Here is a 20,918-nt window from a genome sequence, read left to right as displayed (position 1 = left end):
ATAACAATTTTGATTGGTTTATTATTTAAACATAACAACTTAATTTAGTGTCTGATATAGTTCTTTTTCTAATTTTTTCCGATACCATAAATTTGCGGATAATTGAAGAGTTCGAATAGTAAGTATCATTCTCAGCACTAAAAATTTTAAATGTTAGTATAGTTAAAAAACAGAACTTGGATTATCAGGTTTTTACAAATGAATAATTTACTCACCCAGTCCAACTGCAGTTAAAAAAAGTGCTATCCAAGGGAGAGCGGATGATAGTCTTACCGATTTCAACAATGCTGTCATTCGTCTAAGACTTCGATAATGGTTATAATACAAACCGTACAATGTAACGATGACCCACGGGAAAATTAATGCAATGTTTCTCTAAAGAAGTACAAGAACAGTTTGTTATTCTTATAGTATGAATAGTCTTACAGATGACAATCCTTTGTGCAGCATCCACGCAGCAAATGATATCAAAATTACGTCTTGGATATTAAAACTGATAGATATTCCTAAAAGTATAGTGTACATAATGTAATAATACACTCAAATCAATTTTACCTTGCATGTTAGCATAAAATTCCATTTTACAAGCAGAAAAAATCGATTGAAAGATCCATAATGATAGTAAAAGTAAGGTTGACGATTTTGGTTCTTGAAATTTGGGTAGTTTCATATTGATTTCGTCAAAATTTGCATGTTTGGCCCTTAGGGTTAGGGTGCTTAAGCTCATTTTGAATTTAAATAATCTGTTTTTAATCAATACATTTTACTAAATGTTATTAATTCGACAGTTTGTCAAATATAATGATATCTAGATGTTTATAGGATGAATGCTCTTATTTCTTGGTTATCCGAAATAACGAATAACTCCTGATATAAATAATTATACATCAAAGTCAATTCGAAATTGTCAGTTATTTTTATTTTCTGAGTATATTTACAATGATAAAGGCATGATGTTTTATACAAAAATTAAAAGATATCATGAAAATACCGTTTTATACAGCGATAGGACCATTATTAAAAAAAAACAAAATCTTTATAAATAAAATTTGTTCTTCCTCAGCGTTTGCTTTCGCGCCTATATATGTTGGTGTTTTGGGATTTTTAGGTGTGGTAGGTGAGTGAAAATTATTTCAAATTTTTAAATACAGTTTGGCTTATTTTAGATACTTAGTCTGTTTGATATTTTAAGAATTGTAAAATGTGGACCAGTCCTACCAAGATATCTGTCCAGAGAACGTTTAAAGAGTGATAAATTGGTCACAGCTGAAGCTGAGAGAGATTGTAAATTAATATGTTTAGTATTATCTACTGAATATTATTTGTTTCTGTTAATTGGTCTACTAACGGTATACATTTTTTACTTTTATATTGATTGTTGATAACATTATATTATTTTTAGGAAAACCCCATATTTTTCATGCCATTTCTCTGTTTGTACACACTGATAATATCGTTAGAGATAATAATCTATGCTACTAAATTGTACCTAAAGGGTTTTACCTTTGAAAAACGAGGCCTTATAATGACTGTACTTATGACTTATAACTGGTTATCAGTTCTTTGTGCTTTTGCAAGATTAATGTCATGCTGTGATCTATAATTATAAAGACACATGTAAAATAATTTTCAATTTTAATAACAAAATACAGTATTTGTTTCCAAATATTTTTCATTTTAAAACTGTTTAATATTAATATAATATATCTAACAATATAATTATGCATCTATCCAATTAATAGTCATATACATAACTTTTCCATCCTTAACAGTAGCAAAAACAGCTCTTTTTTTAACGGATACTCCAAGTCTTCCAAAAGCAATTAACTTATTGGGATGAAAAGTAATTTCACTCTCTATGCATTTGACAATGAAGATTGCATGGTGAGTGATTGGGTCACCAAAATATACCAGGAAATCTCCACCAAATTTTTCCCCACTTGTTACATAATAGTTTCTTTCCCATAGGTCTTTAAATACTCTACTCTTAATTGAAGATGTTAAGGATTGAATTTTTGTTACAGGAACAGGAGTACTTAAATTACTTTCTTTATGAAGAAATATTGGCCATAACATATTATCTTTAGTAATGGCAGATGATTTCACAAGTTCCTCATTTAATATTTCTTCTTTTGTTCGAATATCTCCATTTTCACGTCGCTTACTTACAATTTTATCTATCAGAGTTTCCAGTTGTTGTTTCCTAATTTGTCTGTATTCAATTTGTTGGGCTTTTAAAAACTCATCTTCAAAATTGTTTTCTTTCAAATTATCGCAAATATTACCACAACTTGAATGAATTACTGCAAAATTATTATTAAGAAGTAATAAAGCCTCTTCTGGTAATATTTTTGCCGGTAATGAAGGAATAAATGATGTGCTTCCTACTATTTGCCCTATTATTCTGTATTGCTTCCTTAATTTTATCCAGTCTTCAACATTAAAAGTGAAAATATCATCGTTAATTAGGTACAATATAATCATTTTAAAATAGACAAATATAAACCTAAACAATTTTAAACAGAATAAAGAAAAAAATGTATTCTACGATTTTAAATACAAAATAAACGGTATAACCTAACTATATATATAAATTTTAGCGTTGGGAACTATCGAAAACAGTCGATAATCAAATAAATAGCGATTGAAAATAGTAATCATAGAAAAAAATAGTAGTTACTACTTTCAGTCAAATGCACGGTTCGACTATTTTTTTTTTCATTCGTGATATCAGACGAAGATATACGAATTCTTATTTGTATAAAATGTGAGATAGGAAAGGACGAAGATAAATGCTTGGAGCAGTTAATTTTAAATGTCTTTATATTCTCCAATGTTAGTATAAGCGAGACAGAGATTACAAAATTACTAATATCTATTATTATGTAGTAAATAATAAAATTTTAAAGGAAGTAGGATTACTTTTATACTGAATGTTCTGTGGATGTGTAAAAAGGAATGGAATAATAATACCACAAATGTTTTATCGTGTTTTAATATATTAATTGCTATTTTTAATTATATGTTCAACTTTTCTCCCGTGAGGCGATTTCTTCGATCGTTAATTATTTTCCAAGATTTTGAAAAAACTCGTTCGCAGGGGACAGATGTTGCGGATATAGAGGAATATTTTACGTGTAATTGATATAATTCAGGTAGTTTCATTTTATGGGTTTGCCAAAAATCCAATGTTTTCTAAACGCCCAATAAATGGAATTTCCAAATACTGCTAAATCTGTAAAGTTACTGCAGTACTTGGAGTAATTACTTCTTTCATTCTAGCTTTTTATCAAAATATCTCCAGATGTCAATACATTCTTAGTCAGTAGTTTTGTCTTGAATTTCGAGTTGTGGAACTATATTTGTATTTTTTGAAGTTAGAATGGAATAACGTGATAACTCTTTGTATCGCCTCAGCATTATTTGTAATGCCATATAATATAGTCTAATAATATAGTCCATTCGTTAATAAACAAAAACCGTGGTGCTCTTCTTAATAGCCAACAAAATAAATTGTTGAATATTAAAGTAGAGCTTTCGAATCAAAAAAAGTATTTATTACAAATATTTAATATACCTTATTCACCTCTTGACGGTTAATATTTTTAAAAGAAATTTAACAACTGCTACTGTAAAAAATTCTTCAAATCTTTTGGATCTATGCAATTTCTGAAACCTTTGGAACCTAACTTTAGTTTTCAAGATTTTGGGAAAAAAGTTTCGACAAACAAGAGGCTTGGACAAAAATCCCAAAAGTTTATCAAAAAAGTATTTCCTATTATACCAGTCCAAAGTATTACCTATTATGTTAACAAAAAGTATCTTACTATTTATCATTTATAATTTAATTTTTTTGCCCTCGAAAACTAGCGTTCCAAAATGCTGCTATATTAATTTACAATATATAGTTATTCACAAGCAAACTACAAAAAAAACATAAAACCACATATATTACATATAAATCTGTATAAGCATAAATTCGGGGCATTAGTTTCAAGGACGAATGAACTAGTAGAACCGAAAATAGTAACTAAAAGTAAACGACTAAAACAGACAATAGTAAATATTAATAAAATCAGTCGGACCGAAAATAGCGACTGAAATAGTCGAATAGTAAAAAGTAGTCAATTACTCAACAGTCGATAGTCGATTGTTCCCAACACTAATAAATTTGTATAACATTGGATGGCATAAGAATATGGATCTATCGATACTTTTTTCAATAATTTAATTAAAGGCTTAGTATATTTTAGTTCTTAATTCTAAGGTTTGATTAAGAATATCAATATATATTTTAAAAAAATATCTTTAATAGAAAAATATTTTTTTGTTCGTTATATCGTAATTTTTTTTATATAATATTTTTTATTTGAAATCGATATTTTGCAAAATAATAAATTGACTTATATATCGATATTTTTGGTAGCCGATGTCTTTCGATGTGCAATAACTCAATATTGTGTTTCTTCAAAATTTTGAAATTGATACTTAATTTTCAACACTCCTTAAAAATATCGATATATTAAAAAAAAGAAATCAATATTTTGTCGGCGCACATTCCTTCCTTAGCTCTCATTACAACACAAAGAAATCTGTCTATTCTGTGGCTCCCATGTATCAATTAGGTCTGTTGCATAAAGCTATCGATATCCTTAAAAAATAATTATCCATATTTAAAAAAAAATTAGTTCTCGATGGCCGACATCCTTACTATGATTTTTTCCTAATTATAAGTTAATTTTCATATTTTACTCAACCTTTCAGTTGATTAAGTATATTTTACATAATTTGATGATTCAAAATCATTTTTGTACTTCATTATTCCCAACACCAATTTTAATCACTTTTATGGCATCAAAAATTGTTTAATTAAGTTAATGTTAACTATAACGGAAACAAAGAAAAAATGGAGATACAGTGAAGTAAATATGAACAGTGATAGAGAACACAAAAACAAACTGCTGATTTTGTATTTAACTTTATACAACATAATATTAAAGTATAAAAATATTCTTCAAATTCGTCAATTATTTCATTTATTATAATATTTACATACCAATTTTCAATCAGTTAAGTTCTAACTCATAAATAGAAATTTTGAACCTGAGAGTTTTGTTTTTTTTTCTTACTCTAAGGAAAATTATCTTAAATGTATACAAATATAACCACCATATCAATAATGTTCAATCATCTTTAAAAGCTACACTTCTTGTATCAGACTTTGGGCTCTCTGGATTTTGGATATCCTGATTGCTGTTTATACTGCTATCTAGTTCATCAACTTTCACTATTTCAACGTGACTTTGAGAGTCTTTATCACTTGTTATTGTTGAGGTACTAGTATTCTGTTTAGGTGCTTTATATCTGTTATAATTTCCCATCATGGGCTGTCGATACGGACCATATGGCCGCATCATGGGCATTCTAGGAACCATCATAGGACCTGGTGGCATCATAGGCATAGGCATCATCCCTCTGGGATAGAAAGTAGGAGGATAAAATCTTTGCATTGGGTAACCATTGGGCATTGGTGCCATGCGACCTCCCATCCAGTTGCCCTAAATAATATGTTTCAATTGTTTTATTACCTTAAATGAAAAGGCAGCTTACTTCATAATAATCCATAACTATTTCTTCTGGTACTTCATCCACTCTCTTATAGTGCGGAGACCTACTACGCCTTCTTGGACTCCTACTATCTCTTCGACTTTTGTAATGTGGTGATCTGCTTCTGTATTTAGGAGATCGACTTCTGTATCGTGGAGATCGGCTACGATAATCACGAGATTTACTTCTGCTTTTTCTTTTTAAATACCTTTCTGATCTTGTTCTATAAATACATTTTTTATAATACATGTTAACAAGTGAGTTGAAAAACTACTATTACCTCCTATCTTTTTCGTCATATCTTAAAATTGATTGGCTTCTTGCTCTAGATTTCCTTGATTTACCTAAATAAAAAAGTTAGAGCTTAATAAAAATGTTTTATAATACAGGTTGATGATGATACCTGATGATCTATCCCTGCTATGTGAAGGGATATTCTTTTCACTTTCTGTTCGTGAATGCCTTGATCTAAACCCAATATATATGTTATTGTGCCAACATAAAATTACTAACAATAATTACCTAGATCTTGACCTTTTGTATCTTAACGTTTTGACTGGATGATTGCGTCGATATTCACCAGGTTTTAGTGGACTAACTGACCTATGACGTTTGTCAGAGGGACTACCACTATATAATGGACAACCTGGTAAATGTTTACGTTTATCTTCTCTTTCTACTATTTCTACAGAATGAGAATATCTTGAGTCTCTACTATAACAGCTTTTTTCACAACTACTTCTTTGTGTACTTTTACTCCTATGTCTTCTATTATAATCAACACTTCTGCTTCGACTTCTGGTTTCACTTCTGTATGTTCTCTCTCTAGACCTCTCTCTTGATCTACCTCTGCTTCTTTCTCTTGATCTGACTGGGCTTTTAGATTCATTATGGATCTTACTGATTGTTGAAACATCATCTCCATGAAAAACATCATCTAGAAACTCCTGATTTACTACTATAGCGCTACCAAAAAGTGGTTTAGTTCTGTAACCTGAAAAAAACACCATCACATAAAGGTCTAAATAATAATTATGACTTTACCCTGTTTTTTATGCACAAGGCTGCATATATTGGCTGGGTCGTCAATAGCCCGTTCTATAGGAGCATCACTGATGGGTTCTGAGACCTTGGTCCTTCTTATTGTTATTTTAAACAGTTTCAGTTCTAAATGATCTAATTTCTGAAGTACACTTCTTTTCAAAAAATCAATTGCTGACGAGTTCCTATTTAAATAAATCGTATAATTACATTGTAGCACTTTTAACAAAACATAGATATCATATCTTAATTACAAATTAATATACCTTATATTTTCGTTACTTGACATGACAGAGCCACTCATTCTTATGGATAAACTATTCCATTTAAATCGTATTTATATTTCTTTTAGTTAAAGATCAGTACATTTGTAATATAAATAGAAATCAAATATCGGATAATTATCTTCTTTTACTTTTTGCCGTATTAGGATTATTTTGTTAGGTAAGTGCCTTTTTACTTGTAGAAATTTAAGAAGAAGCTGTTTTGTTGAATTAACCTTAAAACATAAGCCTTCTTTGGCGCCCATTTTGTAAATATATGATTTAATTTGGATTTTTAACGTTTTTAACTATATATGTATTAATTTAGGTAAATTAAGTGATTTAAATAATGAAAATTACGCAATACTTTACCAGCCCAAGTAAAGAATTCATGAAAAATATGGTGGAAAATAGTGACACTTTAAAAAATTCTGGAAATAAAAACGTAAATATTGAAGATAAAAAAGAAAACAGTACAGGTGATAAATCAGAATCAATGGGTACAAGTAAAAAGCAAAAAAGGAGGAAACGTCGGGTACCAAGTGATCCTATTGTCAAAGATGTTATTGCATTGTTGTCTAATAAGTTAACATTGGTATCACCAAATAGTAGTGTATCTGAGAAAAGTCCAGTATCTTTTTCTCAGTGTGTTAACACTGGTGAAAATAATGAAATATCCTCTAATATACCAATAGACAATTCTGAAGATCAAAGAAAGTCTGAGGAAACTGTATCACGATTAAGTCTACTTAATGTAAATGCTTTTCAATTTATGATGAATAGTCGAAATAATGTTATTGGTCAAAATTCTGGTGGTAAAGAAGCTCCAGTGGAGCAGTCAACCTCTATTGAAGAAAAAAATAAATTAGCTTCAAGAAAAAATTTATTTAAAAATTGGGCTAATCAGAAAGGTGCAATGAAACGCAAAAGAGATGAAGATGAGATAGAATGTTGTATAAATTATAAAATGGGAAAAAGAGCAAGAAGGCTGAAAAAGATGATTCAAAATAATACACAAGTAGAGGCAGAAAAATTGGAAGTTGTGAAACCACAAAGAAAAAAAGTCAGAAGAATATCCTCAGAATCAGAATCTAGTAACGATGGTAGATTAGTTAGTGGTTGTGTACCATCTCAACTTGGTAAAACTGATCTAAAAGGAACTGATGAAGAATGTGTCAAAAATAGTGAAAACAATATAAAGAATGATAAAGTGCAAAACAATTTGCTTAATTTTGTGGCTTTAAAAAAAAATAAAGGTGATGTCGTAGTGTTTGACAGTGATGCTAATACTACAAATTCAACTCAGACACCAATTATTAAAATTAAAATGTTTACTCGTAAAAGTTCTAAAAAAAAAGCTTCAAAGGTAACAGAACCTGATAAAGATGAATTGGCAATAAATATTGATACAAATTCTCCGAAGTTCAATTTACAAAGCACCTCAAAGTTAAATTTAGAAGATATTAATGATGGCTCTAATTCTTATCCAAGCTCTCCACGAAGAAGTTTGAGAGTACATAGAAAAACATTAAATTACAGTGAAATGGATATAAAAGTTAGTGATACTAAAAGTAAAAAAACCAAGAAAAGTGAAAATATGAATTCTTTAAATACAAGTGGAATACCAAATAAATTAGCCACTGTGTTCATGCCACGAAGTTCTTCAGAAAATAATGTAAAGATTAATAAAACAAGTAAAGTTACTGTAAAAGCAAACACAAAACAACCAAATTGCAAAAATAAAAACAATTCAAATTTAGATATACAAGAAATATCAGATAGTGAAAGTGAAGGGGATTCAAAGAAAAAGCTTGTTAAAGTTGCGCCATTATTCTTGAAAGCTAATGCAAGACCAAAACTGGATAAAGAGACCATAGAAGCCAGAAAGCAATTCCTGATGAGTGGAATACCAGAATCATTAAAGAAGACTGTTGAAAAACAGAAAAGGTTTGTTTTTGATGATTATTGATTAAATATTTTTATAACAAAATATCTATTTTGCAGCATGGAGGAACGAGTTTATAATATTTTCCCATCAAATAGCCATATTCAACAAAAATGTGATAATCCTTACTGGAATCTATCAAGACCTGAAAGAAGTTTTCTAGAAGATTCAGAGCTTCATGTGTCTAAAATAGATTGTACCAATTTGATTAAAAAAGAAACTTTCTCTCAGCCAAATTTTATAATGTCAGGACAGTTGCATAATATAAAACATCATCTAGATGATATTAAGACTGAAAATCCAAATTATCCTGTTTATAAGGTGTTCAAATATATATATGAAAACAGTGGCCACTTGATTAAAAAAGCTGCTCCCAAAACATCGCCAAGAAAAAAAGCAAAAAAGGAAAATCGCCTCAGTACAGATGAATTCCCAAATGTCAATGAGAATAGCACATCGAAAAAATATGAGCTTTGGACAGAAAAATACAAACCAAAGACATCAGAACACATCTTGGGCAATAAGAAAGTAGTCACTTCCTTAAAAAATTGGTTGGAAACATGGATGAATTACAGTAAAGAAATTAATTCTAGAGTTAAGAGGTTGCAAGAAGATGCCAACAGTGAGTCAGAGTTTGATTTCACAGACTGTGATAGCAGGTTTGTAAAATTAGTAAAATTATTCCTTAAAACAATGATATCATTTAAATTTTTTTAGGGATAGTACAAGAATTCTTAGTAATACAATGATTCTTATTGGTCCATGTGGAAGTGGTAAAACAAGTGCAGTGTATACTATCGCAAATGAGTTAGGATTTAATGTTTTGGAAGTTAATAGTTCTAGCAGACGAACAGGTAAAACAATATAATAAAGGATTGAATAATCCATTTGAAAATATATTTTACTTAAAAATGTTATTTTCGGAAGGTAAATTCTAATTACCTGTTTAATTAAAAAGATAATTAAATTTATTCCACATTAATTGAATACACATGACAACTCATCTTTATCCTTTCACCGACTGTCTACCGACCATTTTTTTGAGATTTAGAAAAAAGAATACTTTTCTATGAAGGGGGAAATTGTACGCATGGGATGAGTCGTATTTTTTGAGGAGTATTTTTTTGTAATAAATGCACATTATATATATATCTGTATATATATATATATATATATATATATATATATATATATATATATATATCTGTATATAATATATCGCTGATATGTATATTCTCTATATAACAAGTATAATAATTATTTTTGCTCTTTTCGCCTGTATTGGCATATCAAAGTGTCGAAAGACAGTATAATTCAGGAACATATTCCGTCATGACGTCCGTGTATATTTGCAATTTTATCATGTTTTGGTTTTAAGATGTAAATTCACAAAAATTGGTTTAGAGTATAGCAAATTATCAAATCATTTTGTATTACACAATTTAATATTATCTATGATATAAAAGTAAAAAAAACTTTATTATTGTTTTTAGGGAAAAAAATAATTCAAGAGCTACAAGAAGCCACTCAGTCGCATCAAGTCAGGAAAAAAGGAATAATAGCATCTTCATCTCAACATGAGCATATTAAAATAAAGGAAAAGCGGTCCAAGAAAATGTGCATACTTCTAGTAGAGGATATTGATTTGGTTTTTGAACAAGATGAGGGTTTTTTAAGTTCTCTTTATCAACTGATAACAACTAGTAAAAGACCAATTATCTTAACAACTACAGACACTACTCCTTTACACGTTCAGAAATTATTAAATCAACATGAATGTATCGTATTTCGCCCAATATACAAGGAAATATTGGGGGTTTGGTTACAAATTGTGTGTCTTGTTGAAGGTTTGTTGGTTGATAAGAATGACATAAGCAGTTTGCTAGATTATTACAAAGGCGATGTGAGAAAGAGTTTATTATCTGCCCAATTTTGGTGTCAGAGTGGTGGGCAACTAAACAGAGATGTGTTCATATCTTTTTTGACCGTACCAGCCCTACCAGAATCTTCACTTTTGGATACTGTAGATGATGATGTAAAAATATCTCCAGAACAAAGTAATGAAAATGATTGTTTTGTCCATATGCAAAGTTTAACTTGTTTTGAAATTTGTCATCAATATAGATTACCATATGGATTAGAACTTGGGAAGATTTGGTGGAACATTCCCTCTATATTAAACATGCCAAACTGTTTTGACCGTTTATACAGAAATGGTTCTTTTACTCAGAACATTGTAGAGGATGAGACTGACAATAGTTCTTTTACTAGTGCACCCATTGATTCATTATTAACCTTCTATGACTCATTGATTTTGGCAGATGAGTTGAATAAATCGATGAAATGTAACACTGAGGAACCTATCGTTAATAGTTGGAGGAATTGTGTTAGGGATTCTTCAGAACTAACTGACCGGGAAGAGGATATTTCGGAATATGTTAATTTAACATGTGATATGACTCACACATTAATTAATGGTTGTGTTCAAGGATATCAGGATATGTACAATATTAGACCTAAAATAGATTTAACAGCACCTAATTCGATTGAAAGAAGGTAGATCTAAATTACTTAAATTTTTTAGTTTGTTAGGTTGGTTGTTTCCATTTCAAAGCTTAATTTAAATAAATGACATTTTCTAGAACTAAATTGCCATCTTTTACTGATGAATAAATTGTTCTGTAATTTGTTGACGATTTTGAGTTTGAATTATTATTAGATATGTTTACCTATGTTTGAGGAATGAGATGTTAAAAGTGGAACAAAGAAACAAAAGTATAATGAATATATCAAATGGTTCAATATTAAACTGTTATTTGAACTACTTTATTTGTACAGTATTTTGTTGGTAATAAAATATATTATTTCTGTTGTAGGTGGAGAGTAAAACAACATGGATTGGAACATTTTCTCAAACAAGCCGTTCCAACAACAAATCTTTTAGAACGATCTGCAGTTGCTATCGATTATCTTCCGGCTCTACGACATATTGCGCGTTCAGAAGACAAAAGAGCAACTACTAATACTAAGAGAGGCAATCGATTCAGACATTATTTTCGATCCCTAAATATGGAATTTAACGCAAATAAAAGTAAATTATGTTGTAACGTTTTATATTTGCCTAATGCCAATTAAATGAATTGTTAATATAGTGCACAATTTTATTTATAATAAATACATATCATTGTAAAAGTCGTTTGAATGTTAAATGAATTTACATACCGACCAGATTGGCTACTACATCATTTTATGATAATCAATGAGATCACTACCGTGTGGAAAAAAAATTTAGGTCCCACCGAGATTTGAACTCGGATCGCTGGATTCAGAGTCCAGAGTGCTAACCATTACACCATGGGACCTCGTGTTCTACATTTTCAAATCACCTTTTTATAATTTTTTTTGTACAACATATCCAGTAGAATAGCAACTTAATAAATATTAAACTATTATATTAGATTTTTAATTTTTCGATAATTAAAAAAAAATTAAAAACCATTCGGTTGGCGCAGTGGTAAAGGCGACAGGACGGTCCACCTACTGTTGCGATAGTTGCGGGTTCGAATCCTGCTGGAGCATGGACGTAAATTTATGTTTGTTATTGTTTAATATTTGTGATTGTTCTAGGCAAGAGTGTAAAATCCGACAAAGGAAAATGATCCCAGTCACGCCAGTAATCAGGCTGGGTAAGACCGGATATCTTCTAGGATGCTCTCTAAGTTCCCTCACCAGTCCGTAGGCTTAATACCTAGGACCGTGGTTCGGAGCTCACGTTAAACAGCAGGTCCAGTCCATATTATTATTATTTTAACAAACCTCTTAATTTGGTATTTAATTTTACAATTCAAGTGTATTTTGATACTTAATTTTAATTAAAGTATTGAGTAAAATTGAGTATATTTTGGCACTTAATAATCAGGGTTTAATACAAATATTAATATATATTGCAAAAAAATATTAAATTATCAAATAAATATTTAAAAAAAAACGAAAAAGATATCTCAATATTATTCTTGGTGGCCGACTAGGGAAGCCAAATATATATGTATACATTATTATCCTTGCAACGTTTAAAGAATATCTTTTTTTTTTGGAAAACAAATATATCGATATATTGGTCTAAAAAATATTGGATAAAAATATCGATATTTCTGAAAAAAAATCGATATGTCCTCCGCATCCCTACCTAGATAGTCATGTCATCTGCTTAGTTAATGTCATAAAGGATAATGTATTAAATGATTAAATTGACTTTTTATATGTAGGTTACAGCATTTAATCTGCTTTATATTTTGCAGTATTTTGCTTAAACGTTCAAGTGGCCGAAAGTACTGTTAATATTTTATAAATGTGTGTTTGATATTGTGCTGACGAATTTTTATATATAAGGTAACTAAAAGTTGTATATTATAGGATTTTAATTTTTCTTATTTGTTTATACTTTTATGTATGTTTTAAGATTGTGTTTTTTTGCGTATTATCATAGATTATTAATTGAATATTTGGTGCATTTAAAAAACTTTGTTATAGTTTAAAATGGAGTCAGAACTTACTAATGCAGATATATGTAGAGTTTGTCGGTCAGAAGGTGGCCCAGAACGACCTTTGTTTCACCCGTGCATATGTACAGGTAGTATAAAATGGATTCATCAAGAATGTCTTGTACAATGGATGAGGTGAGATTATTAAATAATTCTTTGTTTTGCTTATATAAACAATAATTACACCACAGGTATTCTCGCAAAGAGTATTGCGAACTATGCGGTCACAAATTTTCTTTTACACCCATCTACTCACCAGATATGCCAGGAACTTTGCCAGTAAAGGACTTGGCATCAGGATTACTTTCATCGATGGCCACAGCAATCAAATATTGGTTTCACTATTCACTTGTTACTATAGCATGGCTAGGAATTGTACCTCTAACAGCGTGTCGCATATACAGAGCCTTATTTGCAAGTAAGTGTTATGAAATTTGCTTTAAAAACTTTCTGTATCAATTTTTTTTTCTTTAGGTACTGTTGATGCCATTCTGACTTTACCATTTGAAATAATTTCGAGTGAGAACATAGCTGCAGATATTTTTCAAGGTTGTTTTGTTGTGAGTTGTACATTATTTGCATTTGCTGGTCTTGTATGGCTACGTGAGCAAATTCTTCATGGTGGAGGTCCAGAATGGCTACAAAGAGATGATGTAGCGCCTGTAGTTGAAAATGCTCCTGCTTTACGGATCCCTGAAGATTTAAATGAAAATGAGGATGATAATGGTGGTGCCCCAGCTGATGAAGGTAATATATAAATATTTAAATTAATGTTATTATAATCTCTGTTTAACTCTTTTTGATGCATATGGTAGAAAATAATCAATAAAGACTATTGTTTCAATACTTTCATGCTTACTGGAAAAATAAGAGAAAAATAGTAGCTTTACGTTTTGGTACATATTTGGGACATAAATTAATAAATAATTATGCAGCAACATAAAATTGAGCAGGAGCTTCTTTTGGCATAAAAATATAGGCTTAATCAACATTTTAGGCATTCAACATGTCTGAGAGTTCAGGTGCCTTAGTTTATTAGTACATTAGTTCATACTTGTTACTGATGATTGGTTTAATCAAATAATTTTAAATTAATAACGACAAGCATCTTATGAGCTCATAAGATGTTTTATCACTTGCTGATTTTAGTGTTTAGCTTCAACCTTCAGTTACTGTGCATCGGTATTATTTTATCAATATTTTCTGAGCCTTTTTTAAAATGTTTTGGAATCTTGTATCCTCAAATGCAATTATCTTTTCTTGTTCCTAATTGATTTCCCATTTAAGAGCTTTTGTCTTATTTGGCCCAAAAATTATTGAATGTTATTAAGAGGCTTGTATTCAGTGTATCCTTTCCATATAGTCATCATTAAAATAAATAAAACGTTAAACTTATTTAAACCGATTACAGGAAATTACTATATTCTCTTTTGGGTATCTGACCGGGTATATATATACACCAATATAGTAATAATAAAAAATAATAAAATTAAAGTAATAATAATAATATGTTATGAAAATAATATCTCAAAGAATGCGATAGATCTGATGTGAACAACTGCATTATCTTAAAGGAATTAATTTAGTACTCCAAACACAAACTGACAAAAAAATGATATGATATCATTTGGTTCATATATGATTCTTGTTGGGGTATGGGATTAATATAATTAATTAAATATATATTTGTCTACATAAAAGTAATATTTCAGGTGAAGTGGTACCAGAAAATCAAGACCAGCCAGAGCAAGAGGGCAATGTAGGTGAAGATAACAATTGGATTCCCATGGAATGGGATAGAGCAGCGGAAGAAATTACTTGGGAACGTCTATTAGGATTGGATGGATCATTAATGTTTTTGGAGCATGTATTTTGGGTCATCAGTTTGAATACCATATTCATTATTATTTTTGCATATGCGCCGTATCACATGGGAGTCCTTACATTAAATTTGTTTAATCTTCAAGAATATGCTTCTGAAAGTCATTTTGAGGGATTGCTCACTACATTGATTGGTTACAACACAGTTGGCTTGTGTTTTTTGGTGCTTTATAGATTTTCTGGTTGGTTGAATTTGTTCCGAGCTAAGAGGGTACTTGGATTGTGCTATGTTGTTGTAAAAGTATCTATGTTATCTGTTATAGAAATTGGAATTATTCCTTTGGTATGCGGGTGGTGGCTTGATATATGTTCATTAAATATGTTTGAAGCAACATTAAAAGACAGGGAGCAGAGTTTTAGAACAGCGCCAGGTACTTCAATTTTTTTGCATTGGTTGATCGGAATGGTGTATGTATATTATTTTGCATCCTTTATTTTACTATTACGTGAAATTGTCCGACCCGGTGTCTTGTGGTTTTTGAGAAACTTTAATGATCCTGACTTTAGTCCAATTCAAGAGATGATCCATATGCCAATCTTAGAACATATTAAGAAACTCATTATATCAGCTGTTATTTTTGGAAGTGCAGTTTTGTTAATGCTGTGGCTTCCCATTCGCTTTATTAAACTGATATTACCAACGTTTTTGCCATATACTGTTTCTTTAAGTAATGAAACTCAAGTAAACGAATTGAGTTTGGAGTTGCTGTTATTGCAAGTAATATTACCTGCTCTGTTGGAGCAGTCCCATACCAGAGTTTGGTTAAAGGCTTTCGTTCGGTGGTGGTGTAAAATTATAGCGTGGATTTTGGACTTGCAATCCTATCTTCTTGGAGATCAATCAGATAATGAGCGAGATGGAGATCAAAATGGAGAAAGACAGGAAAATGTCCCAGTTAATGATGGTGTTAATTTAGGTGCAGTGCATCAGGCTTTATTTATGATGGAACCCCCGACTGGTAAGTTCTAGTTCTTATTATATTTATTTATTATGTAGTATAATTAACTGGTCAATTGAAAAGTCCTCGGCCTACCATAGTAAAACATGTTTTTTTGGCAAAATTAGTTTCTTTTATTCAACATAATTCCTTTCAAAGGTGATACACTGATTATAGCGACCCTCCAACTTTTCGATACCATTTTTGTAGTACGATTCAAAATATGCCTCAGTTTCGGGGATCACCTCTTCATTTGACGAAGAAATTTCTTCCCAGCGAGCATTCTTTTGAGATCTGACAACAGGAAATAGTCGCTGGGGCCAGATCCGGAGAGTATGGTGGATGGATGGATTTTTGCCATCGTTTTCACTAACTTGTGACACAGTGCATTGTCTTGGTGAAGCAGCACTTTCTTTTTCTTCAAATGCGGCCGTTTTTCGGCGATTTCGAACTTCAAACGGCCCAGTAATGCTATGTAATAGTCGCTGTTGACGGTCCTTCTTTTTCATGGTAGTCAATGAAAATTATTCCATGCGCATCCCAAAATACAGACGCCATAACCTTGCCAGCCGACTGATTGCGTCACTTCTCACGCTTTGGAGCGGGTTCATCGTGTGCAGTCCACGCCATTGTCACACATCGATGCAAAAACTAGGGCTTATTACGCTTGATCATTTTCAAACACTGCTGTGAATCATCAACTCGTCGTTGTTTTTGGTCAAAAGTGAGCGCTTTGCACGGAGCTTTCTCATACCCAAATATTCTTGAACGAATAATGTACACGTTCAGTTGATATCTTTAGAGTGTCATTTCAGTGCTATTTCATTAGATTTCAATTTACGGCCATTCAAAATCATTTTGTGGATTTTTTAAATATCTTCGTCGGTATCAACTCCTTTTGAGCCTCCACTGCGTTCACCGTTTTCGGTGCTCATTTCATTACGTCTAAACTTAACATACCAATCCTTGATGGTTGATTTTCCTGGGGCACTGTCCGGAAAATCTGCATCAAGCCAATTTTTTGCTTGAACTGTATTTTTCCCTTAAAAAGCAATATTTTATCAACACGCGAAATTCCTTTTTATCCATTTTTTTCACAATAACAAAAGTTGCTTCACTCAAAATGCTATAATTCACAAACTAATGATCCTACAGCCGTCAAATTTATACACGCATCTTTTGAGGGTTAGAGCTAACTAAAAAACATATGGATTTAATTCTAGTAGCGCCATCTATGTGTCAGGCCGGGGACTTTTCAATTGACATGTTACACTATCGTTTAACAAAATGAGTGTTTCCTTACATTATGAGTATTTTCACTAATCTTGGTTTTAAGGACATTAATTAATATGACCGAAAAATATTTACTATCCCTATTTTTTCTGATATATTTTGTGAAGTATTCATTTTTAAAGAAATGGTAAATATTAATTATATTAATAATCTGCTAAAAACAATTGGAATGTTTGTGCGACTTGTCTTTTAATTTAATGACATTGATATTTTAAATTGTTGAAAAACTTACCAAGTGGTTGGACCAAGTATTGATTATTTATGATATTGCTTTTCTTTCATGAGAGATGTCATTTTGTAGATCACTTGGTGCTCAATCTACATGATTGATATTTTTTTCTTCAATATTAAGATAATGGTTTGTTGAAGGTTTGCTGAATTTTCCATCTTTCCACCTGTCACCATTTTTTACTTTCAAAAATCGCCGGAATTTGGATTAGGTCAAATAGCAAAATAAAACATTTTGGTATTTTAAATTTTTTGTTTTTTTTTCAACATGATGTTATGGCCGTAATTACGCATTAAAAAATAGCAGTTTGTACTTCTTAAAATATTCCAAACAAGATATTCTGCACCATTTATAAAAAAATACTATGAAATTCATTATTACAGCAATAGTATCAACATTTTAACCTGCAAGCAGCTATATTCTTTGTCTTTTATATATAATGTCATTTACTGTTTATTTAAATTCTTTATATTTTAAATTATTTTCAGGAGATTAAAATACATGACAGTTTTTGAGTCTGAATTATTTTTATTGTAGGACAATATATTTATTCAATATATGTTGTATTTATGTTTTGCATATATATTTTGTATTAAGAAATTTTTTAAACTTTATAAACTATACCTTTTCGTTTTTTTTCCAGGATATCAACCATATCAAAGGCCAAAATTGTTTTTAGTGCGCTTATTCTCATTATTAGTGATGGTTTGCTTTTCCTTGGTTTGTTTTTCTGTGGTGGCGCTCACTGTACCTGTTTGGTTAGGCAGAAGAGTGATGGCCCTCTGGTTAGTAGGAGCACCTCCACCAGGACCTCAAATTTCGGCTACAGAAGCAAAAACAGAAGTGAAAGTACACGAATTGTATACAGCTGCCTGTGGATTGTATTTATGTTGGCTAGCGGCACGTGCCGTCACGCTGGTGCTTAGCTGGTTGCCTCAAGGACGCGCTGCGATGATGGACAGATTAAAACATTGGTGCATGTTAGGTTTAAAGACAATCGTCGCCAGTATATTATTGCTAGGTGTGGTTCCCTTGTTATTTGGTTTACTTCTTGAATTAGTCGTTATTATACCCTTAAGGGTCCCCATTCAACAGACCCCCATTCTATTTATTTGGCAAGATTGGGCGCTCGGCGTTCTCTATACAAAAATAGCTTGTGCAGTTACCATGATGGGTCCAGATTGGTTTTTGCGTGCAGCAATTGAAAGGGCTTATAGGGAAGGCATTCGAGATATGAATTTAACGTTCATCTTTAAAGAATTATCACTTCCTGTAGTTACTTCATTTGGAATTATATTAGCTGTGCCGTACGTGTTGGCTTACTCTATAGTTCCTATGTTTATCACTAGCTTACATTTCAGGAATCTTATTGCGCGTAGAATCTACCCATTCTTTTTATTAGTGGCATCGATTAGTGTTATTGTTACTTTCCAAATACGACAATTTCGGAAATTGTATGAACACATAAAAAATGACAAATATCTGGTTGGTCAAAGACTAGTCAACTATGATCATAGAAAACCCAAATCTCAAACTCCAACCAGCTAATCAGTTTTAGGTTGGTCGTTCAGTTTTGATGATAATAATAGCTTGTATCAAGTTTTGTTTTGAATCATATTTTGTTATTCGTTTCATGATTTTGTATATCCCATAGACTTGATTAGTTTTTAATTAGTTTTAGGGAGGTGAAAGATAATTAACCTAATCAGAAACATTTAGAACTATACAGGGTAGTTTTACTGGGAAGTTGATTTTATCTTTATTTCCGTTATTATTTAAGTAAATCTTAATTATTGAATTAAGTCTCTGGTATGGTATGTAGTTGAGGAGGCTGCAGTTTCAATGTGAATTAAACTTTTTTTTGTTGGGATCTTTAAGCTGGAAAAATATCCATTTTACAATTGCTGAAATGATTATTTAAATATATTACAGCCTCCTTGTTTTTCTATTTATAGTGTATTACTTTATTTATGATAATATCCATATACCCTGTATAATATAGTGATAGTAACCAATATTTCTGTGATAAATTAAAAATCCACTTAAATAAAATATTTAACACATTAAACAACGATGATTTCTAACTTTATTGTCTTTTATCACATTATTTACTTGTATCTTCATACGAGATTACATCTAAGAGTACCCACTGAACTACGTAACATTATTCTGAATGTAGATTTATGTTTCAACTTGCTGTTTAAATTATTATATATATATATATATATATAACAATATGATATATGCATCATTTTTAATCACCAGGCAATTTCTATATAAAATTGTATATAAAGTATATCTAGTGTATGAAGATGTGCAGATTTTTGAAAATATACAAAAGCTATATAAATTTGTGTTTTCATTTACTAGTTCCCGGACACTAAATCTTTTCTTTTTGGTAAAAATATTATTTTAAAATAGTGCATAATATTTTATTGTCATACGGAAGATCAATTGGTATATAATCAACTTCAACTTTGAAGTCTGCAAGTAGTTTTCTGTATATGTGATAAAATTATGTTATTTTTGCTTTTTTTTGGCCTCGGCACAGTCATCAGTTGGTAGTAGTTAAAATAATATTGTAAATGGATAAATAAGTTTAGGTAGGTATTAAGCTAAGTTGTGTGTATATAGTAGAATGTAAAATACGTGTAGTAGATAGGTTAAATGAGGTTACTTAATAGTATATCTAGTGTATGATATTTACTGTGTTAGTGTTTAGTGTTAGTTTTTACTGTTAGATATTTACTCAATAGTAAATATCTAACACTAAAAAGAGAAAAATAAAATATTATTAACAAAAAAATTGAACCGACTTCAAAAAATACATAAGAAACACACTAAAAATTAAAAAATAATCATACTTAGATTTTTAACACAAAGAAAAGACATTTTAAAATAACATATGTGCCTAATAGTCGTTGTAATAACTAAATAAAATTAAACAAAAACCTCATTTAACCTATCTACTACACGTATTTTACATTCTACTATATACACACAACTTAGCTTAATACCTACCTAAACTTATTTATCCATTTACAATATTCAAAAAATCTATTGAGATTACGCCGTTATATTATTTTATATTACAATGGGTAGGCCAAGTAAAGGGGCAGTCCGTATGAGGAAAAATAGGAATAAAGAAACAATGATTGAAAATAAGGAGCGCTTCAGGCT

General features: G+C 30.6%; 5 protein-coding genes and 1 non-coding gene across 8 annotated transcripts; 2 read left to right on the top strand and 4 right to left on the bottom strand.

The window, feature by feature from the left end:
* Positions 1-4: 4 nt before the first annotated feature.
* Positions 5-1,408, bottom strand: LOC143195827 (uncharacterized). Its single transcript, XM_076403299.1, has 4 exons — positions 556-1,408; positions 427-506; positions 216-375; positions 5-137 (listed from the first exon to the last, which is right to left on the bottom strand). The coding sequence occupies exons 1-4, from the start codon at positions 725-727 to the stop codon at positions 40-42; spliced, it is 510 nt and encodes a 169-aa protein (XP_076259414.1). The 5' UTR covers positions 728-1,408; the 3' UTR covers positions 5-39.
* Tsen34 (tRNA splicing endonuclease subunit 34) lies at positions 578-2,572 on the bottom strand. Of its 2 annotated transcripts, none has more exons than XM_076403281.1 (3): positions 1,756-2,572; positions 1,504-1,597; positions 578-701 (listed from the first exon to the last, which is right to left on the bottom strand). In XM_076403281.1, exons 1-2 carry the CDS (start codon positions 2,482-2,484, stop codon positions 1,586-1,588), a joined length of 741 nt encoding a protein of 246 aa, XP_076259396.1. In that variant the 5' UTR covers positions 2,485-2,572; the 3' UTR covers positions 578-701; positions 1,504-1,585. The 2 variants fall into 2 exon arrangements, with proteins under 2 accessions (XP_076259396.1, XP_076259402.1); XM_076403287.1 differs by having other exon boundaries at positions 608-722.
* Positions 2,573-4,962: 2,390 nt separating this feature from the next.
* Positions 4,963-7,083, bottom strand: LOC143195634 (uncharacterized). The gene is made up of 7 exons (XM_076402933.1): positions 6,915-7,083; positions 6,652-6,833; positions 6,130-6,601; positions 6,011-6,075; positions 5,888-5,951; positions 5,611-5,830; positions 4,963-5,558 (listed from the first exon to the last, which is right to left on the bottom strand). Exons 1-7 carry the CDS (start codon positions 6,950-6,952, stop codon positions 5,184-5,186), a joined length of 1,416 nt encoding a protein of 471 aa, XP_076259048.1. The 5' UTR covers positions 6,953-7,083; the 3' UTR covers positions 4,963-5,183.
* Positions 6,980-12,048, top strand: elg1 (enhanced level of genomic instability 1). 2 transcript variants are annotated; one of them, XM_076402920.1, is made up of 6 exons: positions 6,980-7,092; positions 7,240-8,858; positions 8,916-9,515; positions 9,574-9,710; positions 10,350-11,412; positions 11,733-12,048. In XM_076402920.1, the coding sequence occupies exons 2-6, from the start codon at positions 7,261-7,263 to the stop codon at positions 11,989-11,991; spliced, it is 3,657 nt and encodes a 1,218-aa protein (XP_076259035.1). In that variant the 5' UTR covers positions 6,980-7,092; positions 7,240-7,260; the 3' UTR covers positions 11,992-12,048. The 2 variants fall into 2 exon arrangements, with proteins under 2 accessions (XP_076259035.1, XP_076259028.1); XM_076402913.1 differs by lacking the exon at positions 6,980-7,092 and adding an exon at positions 7,127-7,180.
* A 98-nt stretch (positions 12,049-12,146) lies between these two features.
* TRNAQ-CUG (transfer RNA glutamine (anticodon CUG)) lies at positions 12,147-12,218 on the bottom strand. Its single transcript has one exon. It is a non-coding gene; the product is annotated as a tRNA-Gln (tRNA).
* Positions 12,219-13,044: 826 nt separating this feature from the next.
* LOC143195696 (E3 ubiquitin-protein ligase MARCHF6) lies at positions 13,045-20,088 on the top strand. Its single transcript, XM_076403096.1, has 6 exons — positions 13,045-13,245; positions 13,387-13,532; positions 13,589-13,815; positions 13,872-14,144; positions 15,110-16,237; positions 18,382-20,088. Exons 2-6 carry the CDS (start codon positions 13,393-13,395, stop codon positions 19,284-19,286), a joined length of 2,673 nt encoding a protein of 890 aa, XP_076259211.1. The 5' UTR covers positions 13,045-13,245; positions 13,387-13,392; the 3' UTR covers positions 19,287-20,088.
* The last annotated feature ends 830 nt before the right edge of the window (positions 20,089-20,918 follow it).

This window comes from Rhynchophorus ferrugineus, unplaced genomic scaffold (assembly GCF_030347505.1).
Source record: "Rhynchophorus ferrugineus isolate W39M unplaced genomic scaffold, kcgeb_rfMv2 rfM1, whole genome shotgun sequence".
Lineage (NCBI taxonomy): Eukaryota > Metazoa > Arthropoda > Insecta > Coleoptera > Curculionidae > Rhynchophorus > Rhynchophorus ferrugineus.
Note: the sequence above shows the minus strand (reverse complement) of the source record. Positions and strands in the feature narration are given on the sequence as shown.

Coding starts and splice junctions, on each gene's coding strand:
- LOC143195634 (XM_076402933.1), bottom strand. CDS start 6,952: ATGAGTGGCTCTGTCATGTCAAGTAACGAAAATATAAG. Junction 6,602..6,651: donor CCTTGTGCATAAAAAACAGG/GTAAAGTCATAA, acceptor TGTTTTTTTCAG/GTTACAGAACTAAACCACTT. Junction 5,831..5,887: donor TATGACGAAAAAGATAGGAG/GTAATAGTAGTT, acceptor ATGTATTTATAG/AACAAGATCAGAAAGGTATT.
- LOC143195696 (XM_076403096.1), top strand. CDS start 13,393: ATGGAGTCAGAACTTACTAATGCAGATATATGTAGAGTTTGTCGGTCA. Junction 13,533..13,588: donor TGTCTTGTACAATGGATGAG/GTGAGATTATTA, acceptor ATTACACCACAG/GTATTCTCGCAAAGAGTATT. Junction 13,816..13,871: donor ATACAGAGCCTTATTTGCAA/GTAAGTGTTATG, acceptor TTTTTTCTTTAG/GTACTGTTGATGCCATTCTG.
- elg1 (XM_076402920.1), top strand. CDS start 7,261: ATGAAAATTACGCAATACTTTACCAGCCCAAGTAAAGAATTCATGAAA. Junction 9,516..9,573: donor TTCACAGACTGTGATAGCAG/GTTTGTAAAATT, acceptor AAATTTTTTTAG/GGATAGTACAAGAATTCTTA. Junction 11,413..11,732: donor CCTAATTCGATTGAAAGAAG/GTAGATCTAAAT, acceptor TTTCTGTTGTAG/GTGGAGAGTAAAACAACATG.
- LOC143195827 (XM_076403299.1), bottom strand. CDS start 727: ATGAGCTTAAGCACCCTAACCCTAAGGGCCAAACATGCAAATTTTGAC. Junction 507..555: donor ATTTTATGCTAACATGCAAG/GTAAAATTGATT, acceptor CTATACTTTTAG/GAATATCTATCAGTTTTAAT. Junction 376..426: donor TGCACAAAGGATTGTCATCT/GTAAGACTATTC, acceptor GTACTTCTTTAG/AGAAACATTGCATTAATTTT.
- Tsen34 (XM_076403281.1), bottom strand. CDS start 2,484: ATGATTATATTGTACCTAATTAACGATGATATTTTCACTTTTAATGTT.